The sequence below is a fragment of the Artemia sp. Qi Xiang Cuo genome, chromosome 4 (assembly GCF_049724085.1).
Source record: "Artemia sp. Qi Xiang Cuo chromosome 4, ASM4972408v1, whole genome shotgun sequence".
NCBI classification, from domain to species: domain Eukaryota; kingdom Metazoa; phylum Arthropoda; class Branchiopoda; order Anostraca; family Artemiidae; genus Artemia; species Artemia sp. Qi Xiang Cuo.
The window spans coordinates 76,191,198-76,210,906 of record NC_142797.1 but is presented as its reverse complement, the minus strand read 5'-3'; the positions used below and the strand labels follow the sequence as shown (position 1 = coordinate 76,210,906).

Genomic DNA, 19,709 nt, shown 5'->3' with positions numbered 1-19,709 from the left:
TTAACTTATGTAACGAACTTCTATAATCGTATATTTGTATTACGTATATTAGGGAGTTCATCCCCTTGTCAATACCTCGCTCTTTATGCTAAAGTTTTTACTGTTTTGAAAAATAGAGTTGTGAGAAAGAGTCAAACTTTAGCGTAAAGAGCAAGGCGTTGAAGAGGGGACAGCCCCTTTCATATATGGAACAATTTCTGTTCGTTTTAAGTTTTAATGTCGCTCCTTATATTCAGTTAAAAAAAAACTTGTTTTTTTATGTAATTTCTGATCGTTTTTGAATTAATGCAGCATTGATTTTAGCTCACCGTACATGAATAATGAAAACAATATTCGCATATTAATTTTGCTTTTTTTTCGCTAAATGGCCTTTTCTAAATTTTTTTTTGACGTAACTTACGAACGAACTTACGTAGCAAACTTCTATATTTGTATATTTGTATTAAGTATATTAGAAAGTTCACCTCCTAGTCAATACCTCACCCTTTACGATAAATTTCGATTTTTTTTGCAATTCTTTAAGAATGACCCCTGAATCACAAAGGTCGTTTAATTAGAATAGATAGCTCTTTTGAAAGTACAAAAAGCAACTTCTGCGTAAAGAGCGAGTTAATGACTAGGGGACGAACCCAATCATATACGTAATAATTTCTGTTGGTTTTAAGTTTTGATGTTGATCCTTACTTTCAGTTGAAAAAGATGCTGTTTTTTTAATTTCTGATCTTTGTTAAATAATACTGGGAAATCCCCATGTAAACTTCCTCCATGGAAAGATCCTCCCACTTAAACCCTCCCCCCCAATACCAGAAAAAATCCTCCCTGAAAACTTCTGTATTATTCCCAATAACCAATACTATATGTTAACATTGGGCAAATTTCATAACTTGCAGACCTTCCTCAGGGGACTGTGGGGGATTAGGTCATCCTCAAAAACATAGTTATTGTGTTTCTCGACCATGCTGAACAAAATGGCTATCTCAACATTTTTGATCGGGTGACTGTGGGAAAAAGGAGCATGGGAGGGGTTCTAGTTACCCTCCATTTTTGGTCACTTAAAAAGGTCACTAGAACTTTTAATTTCCGTTCGAATGAGCCCTCTCGCAATATTCTAAGGCCACTGGGTCAATACGACCACCCCTGGTGAAAAAAAACAACAAAAAAACACAACAACGAAAAAAACAAATAAACATGCATCCGTGATCTTTCTTCTGGAAAAAAAATACAAAGTTCCACATTTTTGCTGATAGGAGCTTGAAACTTCTATAATTGGGTTCCCTGATACATTGAATCTGATGGTGTGATTTTCATTAAAGTTATATGAGTTTTAGGGGGTGTTTTTCACTTTTTTCTAAAATAAGGCAAATTTTCTCAGGCGCGTAACTTTTGATGAGTAAGAATAAGCTTGATGAAACTTATATTTTTGAAATCAGCATAAAAATCTAATACTTTTGATGTATCTGCTGGTATCTGTGGTTTTTTAGAGTTTCGGTTACTATTGAGCCGGGTCGCTCCTTATTTACAGTTCGTTACCACAAACCGTTTGATAAGCATTATGTTTATCAAGAAAATAATTTCTGGCCTTGATTTTATGACCCGAAACCCCAAGCTAATTTTGTTTTCGGCCTGACACTTGACAGTTAACATGCGAGTATTATGCTGTTTTGAGAAACCAAATTTTTTTGTGCATCCTGATCTTTGTTACCCAAAGACTTGAAGAAGCAAATTTTGAGCAAGTTACAAATATAAAATATTGGCACTTTTTGGACCCTGTTTTGTTCCCGAAAGATAGGAAAAGATCAGTTTACAAAGTAGTGAACATGTACAATAGTTAACAGGTTCCGACGCACTTTTGTATCCCCTAGAAACGTCTATCTTTCCCAGAACATTAATTTAACTATCGATCTGGCATCAAGGTTTAATGAGCTTTCCTTGTTTTTTCAGGGACATTAAATCAAGTTTTACTCCTGAATATATTGCACTTCGCTCTGAAATACAGAATAATGTAAGTAAACATTTGTGTTATGCTTTTTGATACAGCTTGACATTAATTTGGACTTCTTTTCATAGTTAAAATTAAATTTGACACAATAGTTAGTATAAGATAAAAATTGGCTATGAGAATAGAGCAGCATAAAGTCTCAAAGAAAAGAGTCACTCATATGTTTTGTACTATATTTTATTCTTAATGGAAAAGCGTAACGCTTTGCAGCTTATAATTAGGTAGCTTGAAATTTTAAGGCTTATCAATTTCTAAGAAAATGTCCAAAGTGGTGAAGTGTAATTTCAAGTACACAGAATGCACCAAACACAAAACAAACTGAAGTTAATTGCATCAAGCTAGAAAATAGAATTTTTAAGTTTTTTTCAGAATTACAGAAAGCATCCATTCCACAAAAAATTGGATTTTTTTTTCAGTGATCCACTGGTGGATCCAGGGGGCATGGGGGGCCCCTCCCCCCCAAACCGAAATTATGTCTGGTGCCCTTTTTCCCTGATTTTATCTTTCTTTCACTCTGTTTTTAGAATAAATTTGTCAATTTGGTCAATTATTGGCACCTTTCTCACATTGGCCCCCCAAGATTTCGTTCATTGGCACCCTTGTCATATTAGGCCGCCCCCAAGATTTGCTCTAGATCCGCTCCTGCAGAGATATAGTTTTTAACAAACTTTTTAATCCTTGTCTGAGTTCCGCCTCATTCAGCCAGCCCGGTTTTACCATCATGTAATTTTGTTTCCAGGAACCATCTATCACACCATTGAAACTTAATTGGAACGGATTAAATTAACCCGAGGCCCGAGTTAAAATAACCCTGGCCCATAACTATTATGTCATTTGTTGAATAAAAGCAATTAATTATAAATATAAAAATAAATAACAAAATAAGCAGAAAGAGTTTTTATTGGAATAGTAAGAAATAAAATACAAGTCAAATTTTGTACAATTATAAAGAACCACAAGCTATCTGAAAAGGTGCTCACTTTAAGTTGAAAATGGAATTTTCCAGCCATTGTTCGCAAAAATAGTTGTTGAACCTGTCCATCCTCGTTTCTCTAGGTAAATCTTCCACGATAGCAAGCCAACCATCACTGACTTGCTATTCTTGAAGAAACACCAGATCTCCAATTACCCGAATATAGTCTCTAGTTTTAGTTCCGCCGAGGTTGTTGCTATCCATGTTAAGCAAAAAAGTTGTGGCCCCTGAACCTTTCTGTTTATGCACAGCCGAAAATGGAAATCTCATCCGCTTATGTAGTCTATAAGGGGTGAAACCTAAAGTAAAGCTTGAAGTGCAAAAGCTTTGAAGTCTAACTTGAATTTTTGAATTTTTCAGTTTTCACAAAAATGCTTAAATTGTCAAGTCCTCGTTTAAACGACTTGAACAGAATCATTTAGCATCCAACCGCCTTACAGGACAACTGTGCAAAAATAACGGTATAACAACTGGTTGTTAACTTTGGCCTTGTGATTAACAAACCTTTCAATGAAGACTATATAATTGGGAAAACTGTTTTGGCAGGTTTTGAAAATGCTTTCCATTACTCAGACTTCACTCTAAGACAGGGTGCGCAGAGCTCTTTCTAGACAGATTAATAAAATTTGATTGTCTTTCTTTGCTGGAAAGTCATTGCACATAAATTGTTTCCTATCTTTAGAAAATAATCTGTTTTTCAGCTAATGCAAGGTCTTTCAGTGTTTCAGAAATATGCACTGGGATACCTGTTGCAAAAAAATATGATGCTTTTAAAACGAATAGTTATAGCCTGCGTCTTAAGCCTGAGCTGACTAAGTAAAATTTTCACCTTCTTTCACAAAAAGGATTGTCTTTATAATCGAACACTTGTTTGTGTACATCTCCCTGGCTTCCAGCACACTCAATTTTACCGGTTTGGGTTGAAGTAGGTGGGCAACACCGTTGGCGTGCAAAATGTCAGCCCCAGTCGTTGTCTCTCTCCCTTTGGAGCCCTCATGCCGATACTTAAATGAATAGTAGGTTGTATCTCATTTTTTTCTTTCAATGCAATAAATGTATGCTTCATAACAAAGAGCTGGCTTTTAGTTACTTGTGATCGAAAATATTTGGTAAATTTAATAGAATATCAATACCATCTATTTTACGGATTTTATAAAATAACATTTTCCTTTCAAAGTAGGTATGATATCCCAATTTCTTATACAAAACGTCATAAATGGCAGCTTAGTAAATATTCTTTGTTGCACTCACAGGATTAAAAAAAAATCATTTGTTAAGGACTACAACCTTAATCTTATTAAAAAGAGCATAGAGTACTTGAGGATGCAGTATTTAGAAACTTTTGGTTTTACTTTAGATTATGTAAGAGGTACGTTTATTTCACAATTGTTTGTAAGAAATACGTATAGTACTTTTTTTCTACCAAGCAGCAGTTTGAGTATCACAACGAAGTTATTTTTAAGGACTGCTGTATTTCGTTTAAATAGTTCTAGAGCTATTTAAACTCTACTTTCAAGTATAGGGACCCCTTCTTCAGCCATTTCCTTATCACAGTGAAAAAGGACTTTAATTTAGAGTTTTTTAAATTGTTCTGCAATATTTGCTGCTTTTAAAGAAGCGTTGAACTGAAATTGAAACGCTCCATTTTCTCAGATGCCAGCTACATTACTGCACAAAGTATAACCCTTAAACTTTTTTCAGAAAGCATTATAAGAAACCTATCTTTTCATTTAAACTAGATTTATTTGAGAAAATTATCCTTATTAGCTCAATTTTCGTATCAACTGTAACTTTAGTGTTAATTTGTTTTATCTACTGAACAGGGAAAATTCGATTAAAATACTATTTGGCAATTGAAAATTCCTGATAAATCCTACACTAATAATTTTAGTCTAATTGACTCCTACAATTGACTTCTACTATAAATTTTGAGTATAATTGAGAAACAAGTGGGTAGCAAGAAGACCTTGAGTTTACAGCTGTTTTTTCTATCTTGAAGATTTTAACACTAGCAAATTTGGATGCATTCAGGTCAGGTATGAGAATTACACACAGTTGTGTAACTTCTAAAATAAGTCTCATCTTATAGCATTGAATAATGAATTTTTTGAGACCACATACTTCTGGATAGTATATTACGATGGGTAACAAATTCTTGGGAAAGAAGCTTTCTTCAAAGCATGTGTCATCATCTGCTGGAAACTTCTTGAAAACGCAGATATGTCTCGCGGGATAACCTATAGATAAGTATAGAAAACGTGCCATGGTCAATGTTTAACCATTATTAAAAAAAAACTGTGAGAGACGGGAATAAAGATTTCAGACTTGAACTAACATTGCTACAAGTAAGTAAAAGAGAAGAATGGGGCAGACAAAGGTTCTAACACCAAGCCATTAAGTGAAGAAGAGATTGATCCTTTTTAGCCAATTTTACGAAAATTCTTATAATGATATATTGGCCGAAGAAGGTTTAGACGTGTACCGGGGGAATTTCGCTTAATTAGATTCAGATACTGCCACTCGTACCAGGGGAATTTTCGATCTTGGCACTAGTGCCATTAAGGCCAACTGCACCGTTAATATTTTAAGCTTGCGCCATTTATGAAACTTGTGCCATTAAGGTTATAAGCTTGTCGCTGAGTTGAAATAAACTTGCGCCGCTAAAGACTAAGCCACTTGTAAAGGGGGGAGGGATGAGTATAATGAAGGGGTAGAAAAAATGACCGCGCCACTCCCTATGGGAGAAAATAAAATAGATTAAATAATAAGTTAGAATTGCCTTGTGGGGTGATTAATTGTGCTGGGGAGCCATCAATCCAGGGGCGTAAATAAACCTCGTAGGTTTATCAGAGTCCTTGGGAGCGTTACCAAATGGAGACATTTGAACTAGTGATCTACTTTGCGGTAAGATACAAGCACATAAATAAAACATCACAAATAGAGAAGTAATACGTTTATCGAGACTTACATTTTCAGGTATACAGCAACATATACAAGTAATGCTTCAGTTCAAACATACAATCAGAATGATAATTTCAGAGTGGATCGCATAATGGTAGGAACATAATTTCTGTGTGTCTGTGTGTCCAAAAAAAACTTTTGTATTACTATATAAAACGAGTCTAGATTCTGCACCCTAAGAGCTATTTCACGATTGGCCCAACTCCTGTGGAGGGCCCGCTACTGTGTCATTATGTTTACAAACTAAAATCATTATGCTAACTGACCGTCAAATAATTTACTTTCATTATTTTGATGATTAGACATTCTCATTCCTATGATAACTTGAAACTTCCTGTGAAACTTTGTATAAAACATTGTCTCGTGATTTTTTTTGCCTAGTATTTTCGCAAAATTCAAAACCGTCTTCTTTGATTAATACCGTAATTTGACCGGTAACTTTTTCCATATTTCACATCTTTCGGTCTGTAAAACAAAACCTCTGGAATACCGCGAAGCATTACAAAGTCCTGTTGAATTCATCAAGCTCTATTGTGAATATAATCATGCGGTTTTTCTTTTGGTAATTAAGAATTTAGACTCAAGTTTGAAACGGGATTTAAGCTTAATTAGGGTGAGTTTAATTTATATCGGAAGTATGCTTAGAAGGAAACAATTTTATTTTTTATATTTTAAATATATCACATATTACTCACAGTACAGACGAACTGTAAAGGATTTACAGAACTGAATGTACTAGATAGTTAAAAATAATAGATTGCTGATGATAGGAAGCCAAAGATTTGTAGGCAGTGCTATAGCACTACCGAAGTAAAGATCAATATAGCTTCGACTTTTTACTTGCTTTTTCTTCTTTTTTTGACCAGGCCACTTCGTATGGATAAAATCTTTGAAGTTGATTCTTACTATTGAAAATTAAAAGGTCTAACAACCTTTTTAAGAATCAGATGTTTTGTGAAGCCATACATTCACGCTCTGAGATTCTGTTTCACCACCCATTCCCTTTTGATCCTCAGCTGCATGTAAGCATAATTTTAGATTTTCATTAAATTAAAAACTGTCAAACCCCTGAAGCAAAAGATGTAAACTTTGCATGTTGCTCATTGTTTACAATGGGCAACAAGGTCTTTTTCTTGGGAAAGGCGACAAATTTGACCATGGATTTCAGAAGAAGATTAGTGTTCTACAATAAAACTTTTAGGGAATATTGATCGATACATTAGATTATTGCATCCAGGTTGTCAGACTGGCGTATCAGCGATATCCCAGGAAAGGCTAAGGGTAATAAATTGAAACTTCTTATATCTTTGGAACGACCTGTGGTATTAGGCTAAAACAATGAAGAGATGTTGAGGAGAATTTTTAACCAAATCAAAAGAAACAACAAAAAAACAATATACGCAAACAGGTTGGCAATAGTTTCTGCAGTATCTCAGGAATATGAAACAAAATATTAAGTTGAAACATTCAGGGAATATTAAATGAGAAATCGAACTAAGTTAAAAGAGGCTTTCATAGTGCCCCCTTGGTAAAGGCTGTAAGTTGGGGCCAATGGAGATTATGACACTTTGTGAAACTTAGTTGCATCCTAGAGAATCATCGTCAGTAACAAGAGTTTTCAAACACAATTTTACTAGAAAACTTAAATTTCTAATATTTGTCACCTTTCAAATATAGAAAAGTCAAGAAGGAGGGAATATCACTGGTATTCAGCAAAAAAGTAAGGTTATTACTCCATTACAAGAAAATATTTTTCTGCATCATGTAAACTTAGTTGGATCATGGATTATGGTTATAGAGTGAACACTGTCCACAAAGTCATTTACTTAAGACAGGAAATATAAATGTATCAATATATAGATCATTTGGAAAAAGAGGTCGAACAGCATTAACAGAACGAACCAGCAATTCAAACATCTCAACTTCACGATTTTTGGCAAGCTGGTGGAGTAGGATCGGAAACTTATGAAGTAGACTGTTGTAACTAACCTCAAGAAACTGTCTTGCCTGACACAAGATTTAAACTTTCTGTCATTTTAACCGTCTTAAAGCATGTGGCACTGAAATTCCACAAAAGAGAATGCATTTACCGGGGAAAAATTTAAAGGTGTATCTGCTTTTGGATATTTAGGATGATCACGAGCAAAGATTACTTGAATAAACTTGTTCTGGAATTAACGGAAGAAAATTATACGGGAAAAAAATTGAAGGTGCATTGTTATAGACAGTTTTTTACGCATAAAGAAACCCAGAATATCCAATAAGAGGCCTGGCCTCAACCCAACTATGACTAATCAGGGACTTTTCAAATTAGTATCTTGAGACGTATTCCAACTTTTTCAACAGTCAAAGCAATTTTGTTTTCAATTTGCAATTTTGAATTTTGTTTTCACTCGTTAATAGTAAGATACATTTTGTTTTCTTCCAAAGAAAATCTTTGGATGGATCAAATGAAAAAAGACGAGAACTTTCAACTGAAAATAAGGAGCAACATTAAACTTAAAACGAACAGAAGTTATTACGTACATGAGCGAGGTGTTGCTCCTTTTCAACACCTCGCTATTTACGGTAAAGTTTTTTAATACTTTTAAAAAACTGCCTATTGTTCTAATTAAACGAACCTTGTGTTTCAGGATTCGTTCTTAAAGAATCAGTAATGAATTCAGACCTTAGCGTAAAAAAGCGAGGTGTTGAAAAAGAAGAAACCCCAACATATACGTAATAATTTATGTTGGTTTTAAGTATTAATAATAATCTTCACTTCCGGTTGGAAAAGCCTGCTTTTTTTATTTAATTTCTGATTTTTTTTCTAAATAACACCAGGAAATTTGGCTCCACCTCCACATAAAAATCCCTCCTCCCCATGAATATACTCTCTAGACACAATCCTGATGAAAATGTATCCCGGCCAATTGCCCTTAACATCCTCACGCTTAGAATTGAATTGGGAAAGAGAACGCAGCACATAAGAATAATTTCGCATAGAAATTCTGGCAAATTCCCCCAGTGTAAAGTTTTCCCTTACACTCCTTTGATACTTCACTGCCCTTAGAGAATTCTCCCTGTGGACCCCCTCCCTCAAATGAAATTCCCCTCCCCAAAAAATGAACACATTCTTCTCAATAACAAATAGTTTACATAAAGAATGAGCAAATTTTATTACTTAAAGACCTTTTCCCAGGGGCTGTAGGGGACCGTGATATCCCCAAATGCATAATTACTCGGCCTTTCGAGTATGTGGAACAAAATGGCTGTCTCAAAATTTTTATCGGACGATTTTGAGAATAAAGGGACATGGGAGGGGTTCTAGTTGCCCTACAATTATTTTGGTCACTTAACAAGGGCACTAGAATTTTTAATTTCTGTTCAAATTAGCCCTTTACCAATATTCTATAATCACTGGGTCAAAACGATCAAACCTGCGAAAAAAACTCATCCGTGATCTTTCTTCTGGCAAAAGAAAATTCCACGTTTGTGTAGATATGAGCTTGAAACCTCTCGGTAGGATTCTCTGACACGCTCAATCTTATGGTGTCATTTTAATTAAAATGTTATGAAATTTAGTGGGGTTCCTCTTTTTTCGAAAATCAGGAAAATTTTCTCAGGCTCGTAGCCTCCGACCAGGAAGACTAAACTTAATGAAGCTTATACATTCGAAATCGGCAATATAAGCCAATTCTATTGATATGTCTATTGGCATACAAATTCCTTTTTTTAAAGTTTTGGTTACTATTGAGTCGGGTCACTCCTTACTGACACTTCGAACGATTAACTGTTTTGTGGTAAAGTGGGTTTAAGGCTGTAAAATGAGGTTGTAGTTGATACCTTATTACTTCCCTTATAGAGAGTATAGTTATGGTCCTAAGCTAAATAGACTTTGGTAGCGTGCCTTTGGATTTAACCTGACTAATTAGGCGTACCAGTTGGGATTATTGAAGGGACTAAAATAAGATTGTATAGAGAGGTTGACTATAACACAATACTTTTATTAATGCAACACATGATAAAACGTCTGGTAATATAAAACCGTTGGGACTAATTGTCCCAGAAAATCAACAATTATAAGACTACTATGGTAATATAATAAGACGCTTGAACACTTACGATATTAGACTTATAATCCAAGGTGTTTCTAATAAGATATCAAACGGGTAGAGGTTTGCCCGGCCAGAAAGTTAGATCCCACTCAGTCTCAAAAATCTAAATATATATATATATATATATATATATATATATATATATATATATATATATATATATATATATATATATATATATATATATATATATATATATATATATATATATATATATATATATATATATATATATATATATATATATATATATATATATATATATATATATATATATGAAAATCCAACCGCATTAATTCGGCCACTTGACGTACTTAGTCACGAAATTGGTTATTGAGCAAGATCCTTTCAAGCCCACACATTCCAGGATGTGTACTTTTATCTTAATATTTGTACATAATTAGTCAGCTTCACTACAGTTTGAAAGAAGAATATTTTGTCTTTTCATACCGAATTGGCACATTAGGCGCTTTGTTTTCATCGTTTTAGGGTAGATACCTCTGATTTTGTAGACTTCTTTCGGAATAAACTGATTTTCTGAATTTCTGAATTTTACGTGTATTCAACAATTAACCTTAATTTACCTTTGTTATTGTTGTAAATTGCAAGATAGTAAAAAAGGGAGAAACAAATTAACCTTGGGTAATGATTCTGAGACTTTGAATTAAACATACCTATTCTTATGATTGAATGTAAGGTAATGATTACTTGCTCAGATGTCATTAATTGTAAAAAAAAATTTCTTCCAGACTTAAATGTATTTTTTGTCTTTAGACTTTAGGAAATGCTTTAAATGTGTGGTGAATCAAATGCAATTTTGTCATGCTTTGCATCATATAAGCCAGCAAAAACAAGGATGTCCAGGATAAATTAACCTTTTCGTCCATCAGGACGATCCAACTTTTCTCTAAAACCTTTGGTGCTATTCCCAAAAACTCAAGTTTGACCATATATGTAAAAAAGTTTTTGTAAATAGCTTTAGCCCCCTGTTATGATTTTGTAAATTTTTCAGTTTGACAACGAATTGTTCGTCAACTACAACCATACTTCCTATTTTGGGCGCCTTGAACAAGTTTCTGATTTGACTGTAAACGTGTTTTTCTATATAAATGTTCAGGCGGACGGTAAGAATCCTAATGACATTTCTGCATTGCTGAATGATATAGAAACCAGACTTGGTCAAGAATTAACCTCCACCTCATATACTATGGACTTAAACAAGCTTGAAATTGATAAAAACCTTATTAATTGTTCAACGCATAATATTTGTGCTAGTGGAATCGACAAATACGCAATATGCACCAATGATCCTGCTACTGGCCTGCCAATTTGTACCTGCAGCAGGGGGTAAGTAGATCATACCACTACTGTGGTGTATCTGTTTCTTTTTATTTGCTTCATAATTTGAAGGGCACAGGAACATCTGTCGTAAATGAGGTCCTCATTAACCTTCCGTTAGTAACAAAGTATACCCAAAATGCTCAGAAATTTTCGTCACCTCTGTGTTACAGTAGGTGCTTTAAGTTTTTTTGTTCTTCCAGGTACCGTCTTAGACTATATACAATGAATAATTTTATCAAGAATAAAATAATGAAGTAACATCAAATTCGAATTGATCTCCTTGAAAGTACTATACTTGACTAGCGATGTAATTATTCCAACGGTGATTTCCCGATTGGAAACATCATTGGAAGGCAGATTTCTGAACGGGCTTCAATAGCTCTGTCGTGGCCCTGTCAATGTCAGGCATGGTGTCAAAATTATTTTCATGAGATAGGATAAGATAACGTGTATTTCAAGCCAGAACATGGCCATGTACACAAACAACGTACAATATTAACTAATTAAAACACTCGTCACAATAACAAAGAAGAAATAAAAACTACTCTCTTATTTTTATACAAAACTGATCAATATATCTTCCAAATAGCAGATAAATAAACAAACTGTGGCAAAGTACTCTTCAAGGCATCAGGAAGCAGCAATCCATCATTCCCAAATAAATTTTCCATTACCCCCAAAAGACCTCGACAACGACTCAGACAATGCTCCAAATTTTCTTCCTCTTCTTGGCAAAGAGGACAAGCAAACCTGCCGTCCGGGACATTTTTCCTCATTTCAAAAACCTTCAATCTCGAACGAGTCGGAAGGCAATTAGATCGTAGCTGCATCCAATAGGTAAGGTATCTAGATTACTTTATTAAAATACGTAAAGTAATCTAGCCGGTAAATTTAACTAGAAACAGAATTCCTGCCCATATATTATCTTAACCTCTTTATCATATCTTAAAGTTTCCGAATTCTTAATCTCCTCACCCCATTTCTATATCGTCTGGTCCTCCAGCACCCGCTTGATTTCCTTGCCCAACTGTAACTGTTGACTAGTTGGTCCAAGACCATCATTCCAAGCGAAGTAAAAACCTTTTTTATCCAGTACCTCCTTGACTTTAAAAGGCCAAGATCTTTTTTTTCGTAACTGAAGTAACTCATCATATGCAGCCTTCAGTAACCTATTGCTGGGTAGCTGTACAACCTTTAGCCAAAATTTTATCAGTTGGGCCATTCTATAACTTTTAAGAGACCACAATCCAAGGTATCCTTTAAGAAACTGAGTTTTTGTCATTCTACGCAGCCCGTACAGTCGCTTAAAATAACCTAACTGAATGTTTTCTAACTGGGCAGCGTTCTCATGTCCCCAAATCTCTCCCCCGTAATGGAGAATCAGCATTATCTTAGATAAAAAAATCCTCTTATACAAAGACAAATTCTTTATTCCACTAATTTTATTCCGGAAAAGTGAAAATGTTGCAGCTCTTCCCCTATTAAACACTTCTGTAATGTGGGAGCTCCATCCACCATTACTTTGGAAAATAAAACCAAGATACCTTATTTTTTCAACTACTTCTATTTGTTGTCCTCCAAATACAAATATATTTTCTATTTTTTTCCTTTTACTAAAAATAACCACTCTAGTTTTCATAACGTTAAGCTGTAACTTTATATTTTGTAAATATTCTTCATGTAAATCAAGGAATATCTGTAGCTCCCTTTGCCGAATTCGCCACCAATGCAAAGTAATCCGCAAATAATAACACCGACAAATATATTATTCCAAAACACACCTTTGGAGTCCACTTTTTTCAGACACTCCACCATATCATTAAAAAACGAATCAAACAGTCTCGGGGACATAACACTGCCCTGTTTCACTCCTTTCTTAACGTCAAATAGCCTAGGAAGTCCCGAACCTGCAACCCTGACCATAGCTTTAGACCCTGAGAAAAATAATCTACTAACAAATAAACGAATAAAGCTGAAAAGTGGACCTACGTCTCATAAACAATTTTCAAGGAGAGCTACATTGTTGAATGCCTTCCTTAAGTATAGAAATGTATACAGTATACAAATGTATAAGTATACAGCTTATTTAGGTCCGATCCATTCTTCTTTATCAATGCACTTAACACAAATGCTCTATCCGACGTACTATACCCTTTCCTGAAACCCCCAGCTCCTCTTTAATTACCCAATAACCCTCCAACCATTCATTCAACCGATTATCCAAATTTTTTCTAAGTGCAGGCGCTAATGCCCTCAACCTATAACTATCATAATTGCTAGGACTACCTTTCTTAAATAGAGGTACCATAATCGATCACTTTCCATAGAGAAGGCCATACATCACTACTTAAAATTTAATTAAAAATACTCACTAAAACTAGCAAAATAACACCCAGAAAACACTAACGAAACTACTGGTATGCCATCCATTCCTGGCCCTGATACTCCCTTCATCTTCTTAACTACTTTCCTAACTTCTCTTGAGGTTACATCCCTTGCTAACACATAATCTTTTTCTTTCATCGGAAACTAAGGAGCAACACTTCTAGATCACTAGAATCTTCTTCTATACTCTCAAGAAAACTAGGCCAAATATCAGCTTCAGGGATTTGTAATTGGCCTATTCCTTGTCTACTGTCCTGTCTTATTCCTGACCAAAATTGCTTTGTGTCCCCCTACCATATAGGCCTTCTCTATCTTTTTCTCTTCCACTCTAATTTTCTCCCGTTTTTCCCTCCGTATCAGCCTATCATATTCCCTTCTCCTTTCCATAAACGGTATAAAAACAAACTCCGTCTTTCTTCCTCTTCAGAGCAAGCATTCAATAAATCTAATAGCTCTTCCAACTCCCTTTTAAAAGAACTAAATTCGTCATAAGAAAAACTATTTTTACTTTTCATATTTGGTTTCTCTGACACACGAGCACACTCGTAAATCACAGAACCCACATTTTCCAAAATTTCATCTATACCTCTTGTTTCTTCGTGCAGACTCTGAACTGTCTCAATCATTTCAAGCCTCAAAAACTTCTCATTCATCAACTCCAGCTCCTCTTTACTCCATTCACTCTTTAAAAACTTCCCTGAAAAACAAAGATCCTTTGTCACCCTATTAGTTGGCCTATCGCCCTTTTTTGTTACTTGGAACTCCACTTCCAAGGCAAAGCTTAATCTCAATTGGTAAGTGGTCGGAACCTATGAAGCTTAGAACCTGAACATTAACTGTTAGGGCCATAAGCTCAATACCAACAAAAACGTAATCAATTACACTAGGGTTTGTCCCCAACAGACAGGTAGACTCCCCCTTCTCCCCATCCTTCCTAAATCTTCCATTTCCAATTACTAATTCATTATCTGAAAACAGTTCCAGAAGCCTTTTACCCCAACAATTAACACTTCTTTCAATTCCTTTGCTCCCTCTATTTGTCTTATAAATATCAGATATCAGGTCCTGCATATCAACAAATGAAACGTGGCTAATCTCCTTACATTTTCCCGTATAAGTATTAAAGTCTCCCACCACCAAAAACTAATCATTATCAAAACGAGAACGCAATTGCCTAAGTTCCTCCTCTAGTAAATCCCATGTCGCTTCTACTACATACGAACTATTCTAAGGGGCAATATACACTGCAACTTAAAATCAAACTTTTACCACTAACCAGATTGAACCCAAACCCACATAATATTCTCCCTAAAACTGGAAATTCGAGAATGTTTATGGAAACGACCATGCTTAATTAACAACAAAATAAATCCATAATATCACTATATCATCACTATGCCACGACTCAACAAGAGCAAAAATATCAACACCACCTATGTCCTTCAGTACTTGTTCGATCTTACTTCTCACACCCTGGACATTCCATGTGATTACTCGTATAGGATGAACATGGCCATACTGTACCTATTCACTTAGAACAAGCTGGTCATGTGTTGGCAGGAAAAATGGCATTTCTGGCTCATTAGGTAATTATGAAAGTCTATAATAACTTTTTGATGACGCAGCTCTGGTGCCCCTCGACTTACCTCTGTAATTAGCTCTTCTACCACCAGATCTTGAGTCCTTTCTTGCAACATTACGGGCATCAATACGATTCTGACTATCTGGGCTAATGACTTCCCAGCCATTTCGCTTTTTAGTATTTTTCGAAATTATTAGAGAATTGTGGACGGGATGCACAGCACCCATCGAGAAATGCGGTTTCGGATCACGTATATTAAATTTGACCACCGTCTTGCTATCACTCTCGGCCTGACTATCACTTTCAGAGCTTTCAGAAACGACTCTGTCAGCGTCAGAAACGTCCATTTTTTCGCTAGCCGGCTCATTAGCTAGCTCGACTGTTATAGTTTCTACTGTCCCGTTTCAAGGAGGCCCCTGCTTATTTACTTCACTGGAGCTGGTGGTTACTTCCTTAACACACTCCAAAGGAAAAGCATAAACAAACACTCTGCCGTCGATACATAACTTTTCTCCCCTAAGCCTAGCTTGGTGGCGTTTCGACAAAGCGTACTGTAGGACCGTTTTAAAGCTTTTACAGACTTCTCTTTGCATGACACTATAATCTGGGGCAGCCAACAAACCTTGCGCCTTCAAAAGGGGATTAGACTTAAGAAATGCCCCACGAATTTCAATATAATTCAACTTTAATAAAACTGGTCCCGCAAAATACGTCTTTGACGTCACAACAGTTCAGATTTAAGTCAGGTATACACTTATTAAGAACCACAATAATTTCTTGCTTCAGCGTATATAAAGGAGGATTAATACATTCGAACTTATACAGGGCGACGTTACATCTTCTCAGTTCTTCATCAAATGCGTCAGCACACATGGTAGGTACACGTAAATTGTTCCGAAGCATCTCAATTTCTCTTTTCATCTCTTCACAAGCTTTGGCATTGTCAGATAATTCTGGTTTAAAGAAAAAAACTGGCTTTCAACTAATGTAACCTTCTCTAAAACTTCCGGCAGAGTCTTTTCAGTAGCCTCAATTAATCATAGTATCAGACCTATCTTGAAGTTAATTTCCTGTAAAAATGTGCCAACCTTTTTTTTCTTCTCTGAAAGACTCGAAACTTACAAACTTATAGGGGGTGGGACGGACCACAATGAAGACACGTCATTGGGAAATTTGGCTATTTTGATATGTTATAGAAGAAGACTGGGTCAAAAAACTGTATTCTACTATTGACTTAAACTTTAAGGGCCTAAGCTTTAAACTAGAACAACTAATAAAACTAATCGAGTTAAAAAAAAGTACTTTAGAGACGTTTTTATATAAAAAATTGAGCAATCAAGAAATTTTTAAGAGTTATATTGAAATATGAAACAAGCAAAAATAAAGTCTTATGACAAATGAAAAACAACGTGTTCAGAATATATTTTATGTTCGGTAAAGGTGAGTTACGCTCAAGCCTCAAGAGAATTTAGGGGTCTGGTGGTACTACCCATATTCGTCGTAAATTCAGTTTTAATTCAGTATGAAGTGAATATTCTTTCTAATTTTTTTCCGTTTTAGGATCCATCTATAGCTGTATAGGCAAGAATTTTTGTGTTTTATTTTAGGATACATCGCATTTTTTCATTATTTGAAATGATTACTTGAGGTTTTTTTGTTTGCTTTAGCTTTTATTTAGTTCAATAGTTCATTTAGTAGTTTAATAATTTCTCTTAGTTCAATAGTTTTACTTGAATTTTTTTCTGAAATGTTTTCCTAAATTAGTTCAATAAAAGAAGCTGCACTAAATATGTAATTTATTGTCTCTTTAAGGTGAAGCGTTTTCATGATAGTTGGATATATACTTTATAGTTCTTCGAAATATATAGTTCTTCGTTCGAAATCTTTATAGTTACTTTACAGTTCTTCGAAAAAAAGTGAAGAGTGACGTTATAATTTGGAAGAAATCTAAACTACATGTTAGATGACAGCCACCAGTATGTATCTATGTTGTAATTTGCTTCTGGCCAAAGGAATCACTGAACAGTATCAAGGTTAGGTACTTTTGCTTCCTGCCTAAATACATCCGGTTGGTTGTGGTCTTTTGGAATTGTTTTTAGACGGATGTGGTTATCATCAATGTTTTTAAAAAATATGTTTTTTGGGAATGTTCAATAAATTAGTTAATTGCTGTTAGGCACGGTTCTTCATTGTGATTTAATTTTAGCCATTGACACTTTTACTCTGGCTTTGAGTGTGGATATAAATAACCTGATGGAGAGTTGATATCACAGTTCCACAAAGACATTTGACTAGCTTACTTTTATTCGAGTTAGAAAAAAAAGTTTGAACAGTGAATGAATTGTAAACAGTAATGTCTAGTAAGAGAAGTTACGATATGTATATGGATTTTGATGTGACATTAGAACAGGTTAGTGATCTAAGATTTTTTTTGTCATATCCTTAGTGGGAGGGGATTGATTTATTGAAACACACTTACAATCCATTTATTTAAAGAAAAACTCCCCTCCCTACTAGTTATTCTTGAACCATTGCATTCAATTCATTCGGAACAATATTTTTAGGAATTTTTTGGAACAAGTCGATGCTAATAAATTTTCCTTAGAAATATATTGATAGAAACCCTCGCATATCACCTTATGAATTAACAATTAAATGAAATTAGTAGTATCCTATTAATAAGTCCAACCGCACCAATTGAATTCATGAATTATTTGTCTGGTGTAGGAATCGAATGTGAGTTTAACAATTGAATGATAGGCTCTCGGGACAGATTGCAAAAAAATTTGGCATTATACCCATTATGGACATGACAGGTCCGTCCTTCCTCTATTTTTTTGTGAATATTTTAGAAATAAATACATGCATTATCATTATAAATATGACTCGGTGGCCCCGAGTCTCCACTCCATTCCCCACTCCAGGTTCTCAGCCCTACCCCCTCCAAGGAGAAATCCCCCCACCACGAGTTTTTGCCCCCCTATTTTTTGACAATTTTATTTTCAACATTTTTTTCCTGTTTCAAAATTTCTCCTATAATCCATCTTTTTCAGACTCTAGTACACCACTTGTGAGCTGGTTAGTAGTGTATGTGCCCGACTGAAATTTGATAAATTCCTCCTTAGTATGTCTCTAACTCTAAAAAGAATCCAGTTGATCTCTCTCTCATAAACTTTGGTAAAAACCTTATCCATCTATTTCAAACTCTAGTACACCACTTGTGAACCTGGTAGTAGTGTCTGTGTCTGGAAATTCCTGATTTAGCATCTCTAACTTTTTTTAAAAGTATTAAAGTAAAAACAAAACGTCACGAAGATATAAAAACTTCTCAAAGTAAAAAACATTTCTAAGCTGAAACGAGACGTCTTGAAGTTAAAAAAAACCTCACGAAGAAAAAATGTATCGAAGTAAAAAAACGTCCCGATAAAAATAAAAAACGTCACGAAGAAAAAACATCGTCTTGATTTAAAATAATGTCTCGAAGAAAAAACGACTCAAAGTAAAAAAATCTTCTTGAAGTAAAAAAAACATCCAAAGGTTAAAACAAAAACGCCAAGAAGAAATAAAAACGTCTCGTCGTAAGAAAAAATATCTGGAAGTTAAAACAAAACGTTACAAGAAACATCTCGATGTTAAAAAAAAGATTGCAAAAAAATGTCAAAGTAAAAAACATCAGGAAGAAAAAAATGTGTTGAAGTAAATTTTTTTTTACTTTCAAATTTTTGTTTTAAAGTCTAAGAAAAAATCAAAACAATTCAGTCATGTTATGTTTTATTTTATTATTCTAGGCTGACACGACGAAAAGACCAAGGACTTGGGCAGGATGCAGACCCATCAGAACAGCGATGTCAGGTTGGGGCATGGATAATGGTCTGTTCAAATATACTTCCCCCCCCGTACCCAGTTCCATCTACTATCATGCCCCAGGAAGTTCAAAAAACAATTTGTACTACAGCTGTTGTGGGAGAAGATGAGTGTCCTAGAAACGTAAACAGGGACCTCATGGACGCGCTTTTGGACTCTATTGGACTTTATTCCGACTTTATTCCACGCTTTTGGACTTTATTCTGAGTCCTCGGGAAACGACCGGTTCTTCTGTTAGAAACGTCAGAAAAAATTGAATTTATCTTCCCCCTCATGTATGTGTGTGTGTGTATACATGTGTGTGTGTCTGCTATTAACGAAACCGGTAATTTATTTATTGTGTTATTTGTCTAATTTATTATGAACATGTTTGATGAATAATATGAATAAAAATAAATTTTCAAAAAAAATTGAAGAGTGTAATATAACTTCGATAAGACTTTTCTTAAAGAAAAAGAACTCAATCCGTCCATTTGAGTTTCAGGGTAAAGTTACAAAATTGACTAT

The 19,709-nt window shown here is 34.8% G+C and overlaps 1 protein-coding gene and 2 long non-coding RNA genes across 5 annotated transcripts in view; 1 reads left to right on the top strand and 2 right to left on the bottom strand.

Moving 5' to 3' along the window:
- The window catches only part of LOC148953446 (uncharacterized), a 179,007-nt gene extending 172,861 nt beyond the window's left edge, over positions 1-6,146 (bottom strand). The window contains exon 1 of the long non-coding RNA XR_016141714.1: positions 5,941-6,146. This is a non-coding gene — a long non-coding RNA (uncharacterized LOC148953446). The remainder of the gene's footprint in view (positions 1-5,940) is intronic.
- LOC148953444 (uncharacterized) overlaps positions 1-19,709 on the bottom strand; it is a 195,595-nt gene that overhangs the window by 67,815 nt on the left and 108,071 nt on the right. The window lies entirely within an intron of this gene.
- Positions 1-19,709, top strand: part of LOC148953445 (uncharacterized) — a 314,181-nt gene that overhangs the window by 230,635 nt on the left and 63,837 nt on the right. For 2 of the 3 annotated variants that reach the window (XM_089088540.1, XM_089088539.1), the window contains exons 11-12: positions 1,942-2,002; positions 11,043-11,377. In XM_089088540.1, coding sequence (XP_088944666.1) covers positions 1,942-2,002; positions 11,043-11,377 — 396 coding nt within the window. Of the gene's footprint in view, positions 1-1,941; positions 2,003-11,042; positions 11,378-17,150; positions 17,749-19,126; positions 19,603-19,709 lie in introns of those variants that run through there. The other variant, XR_016141712.1, reaches the window with a different exon arrangement.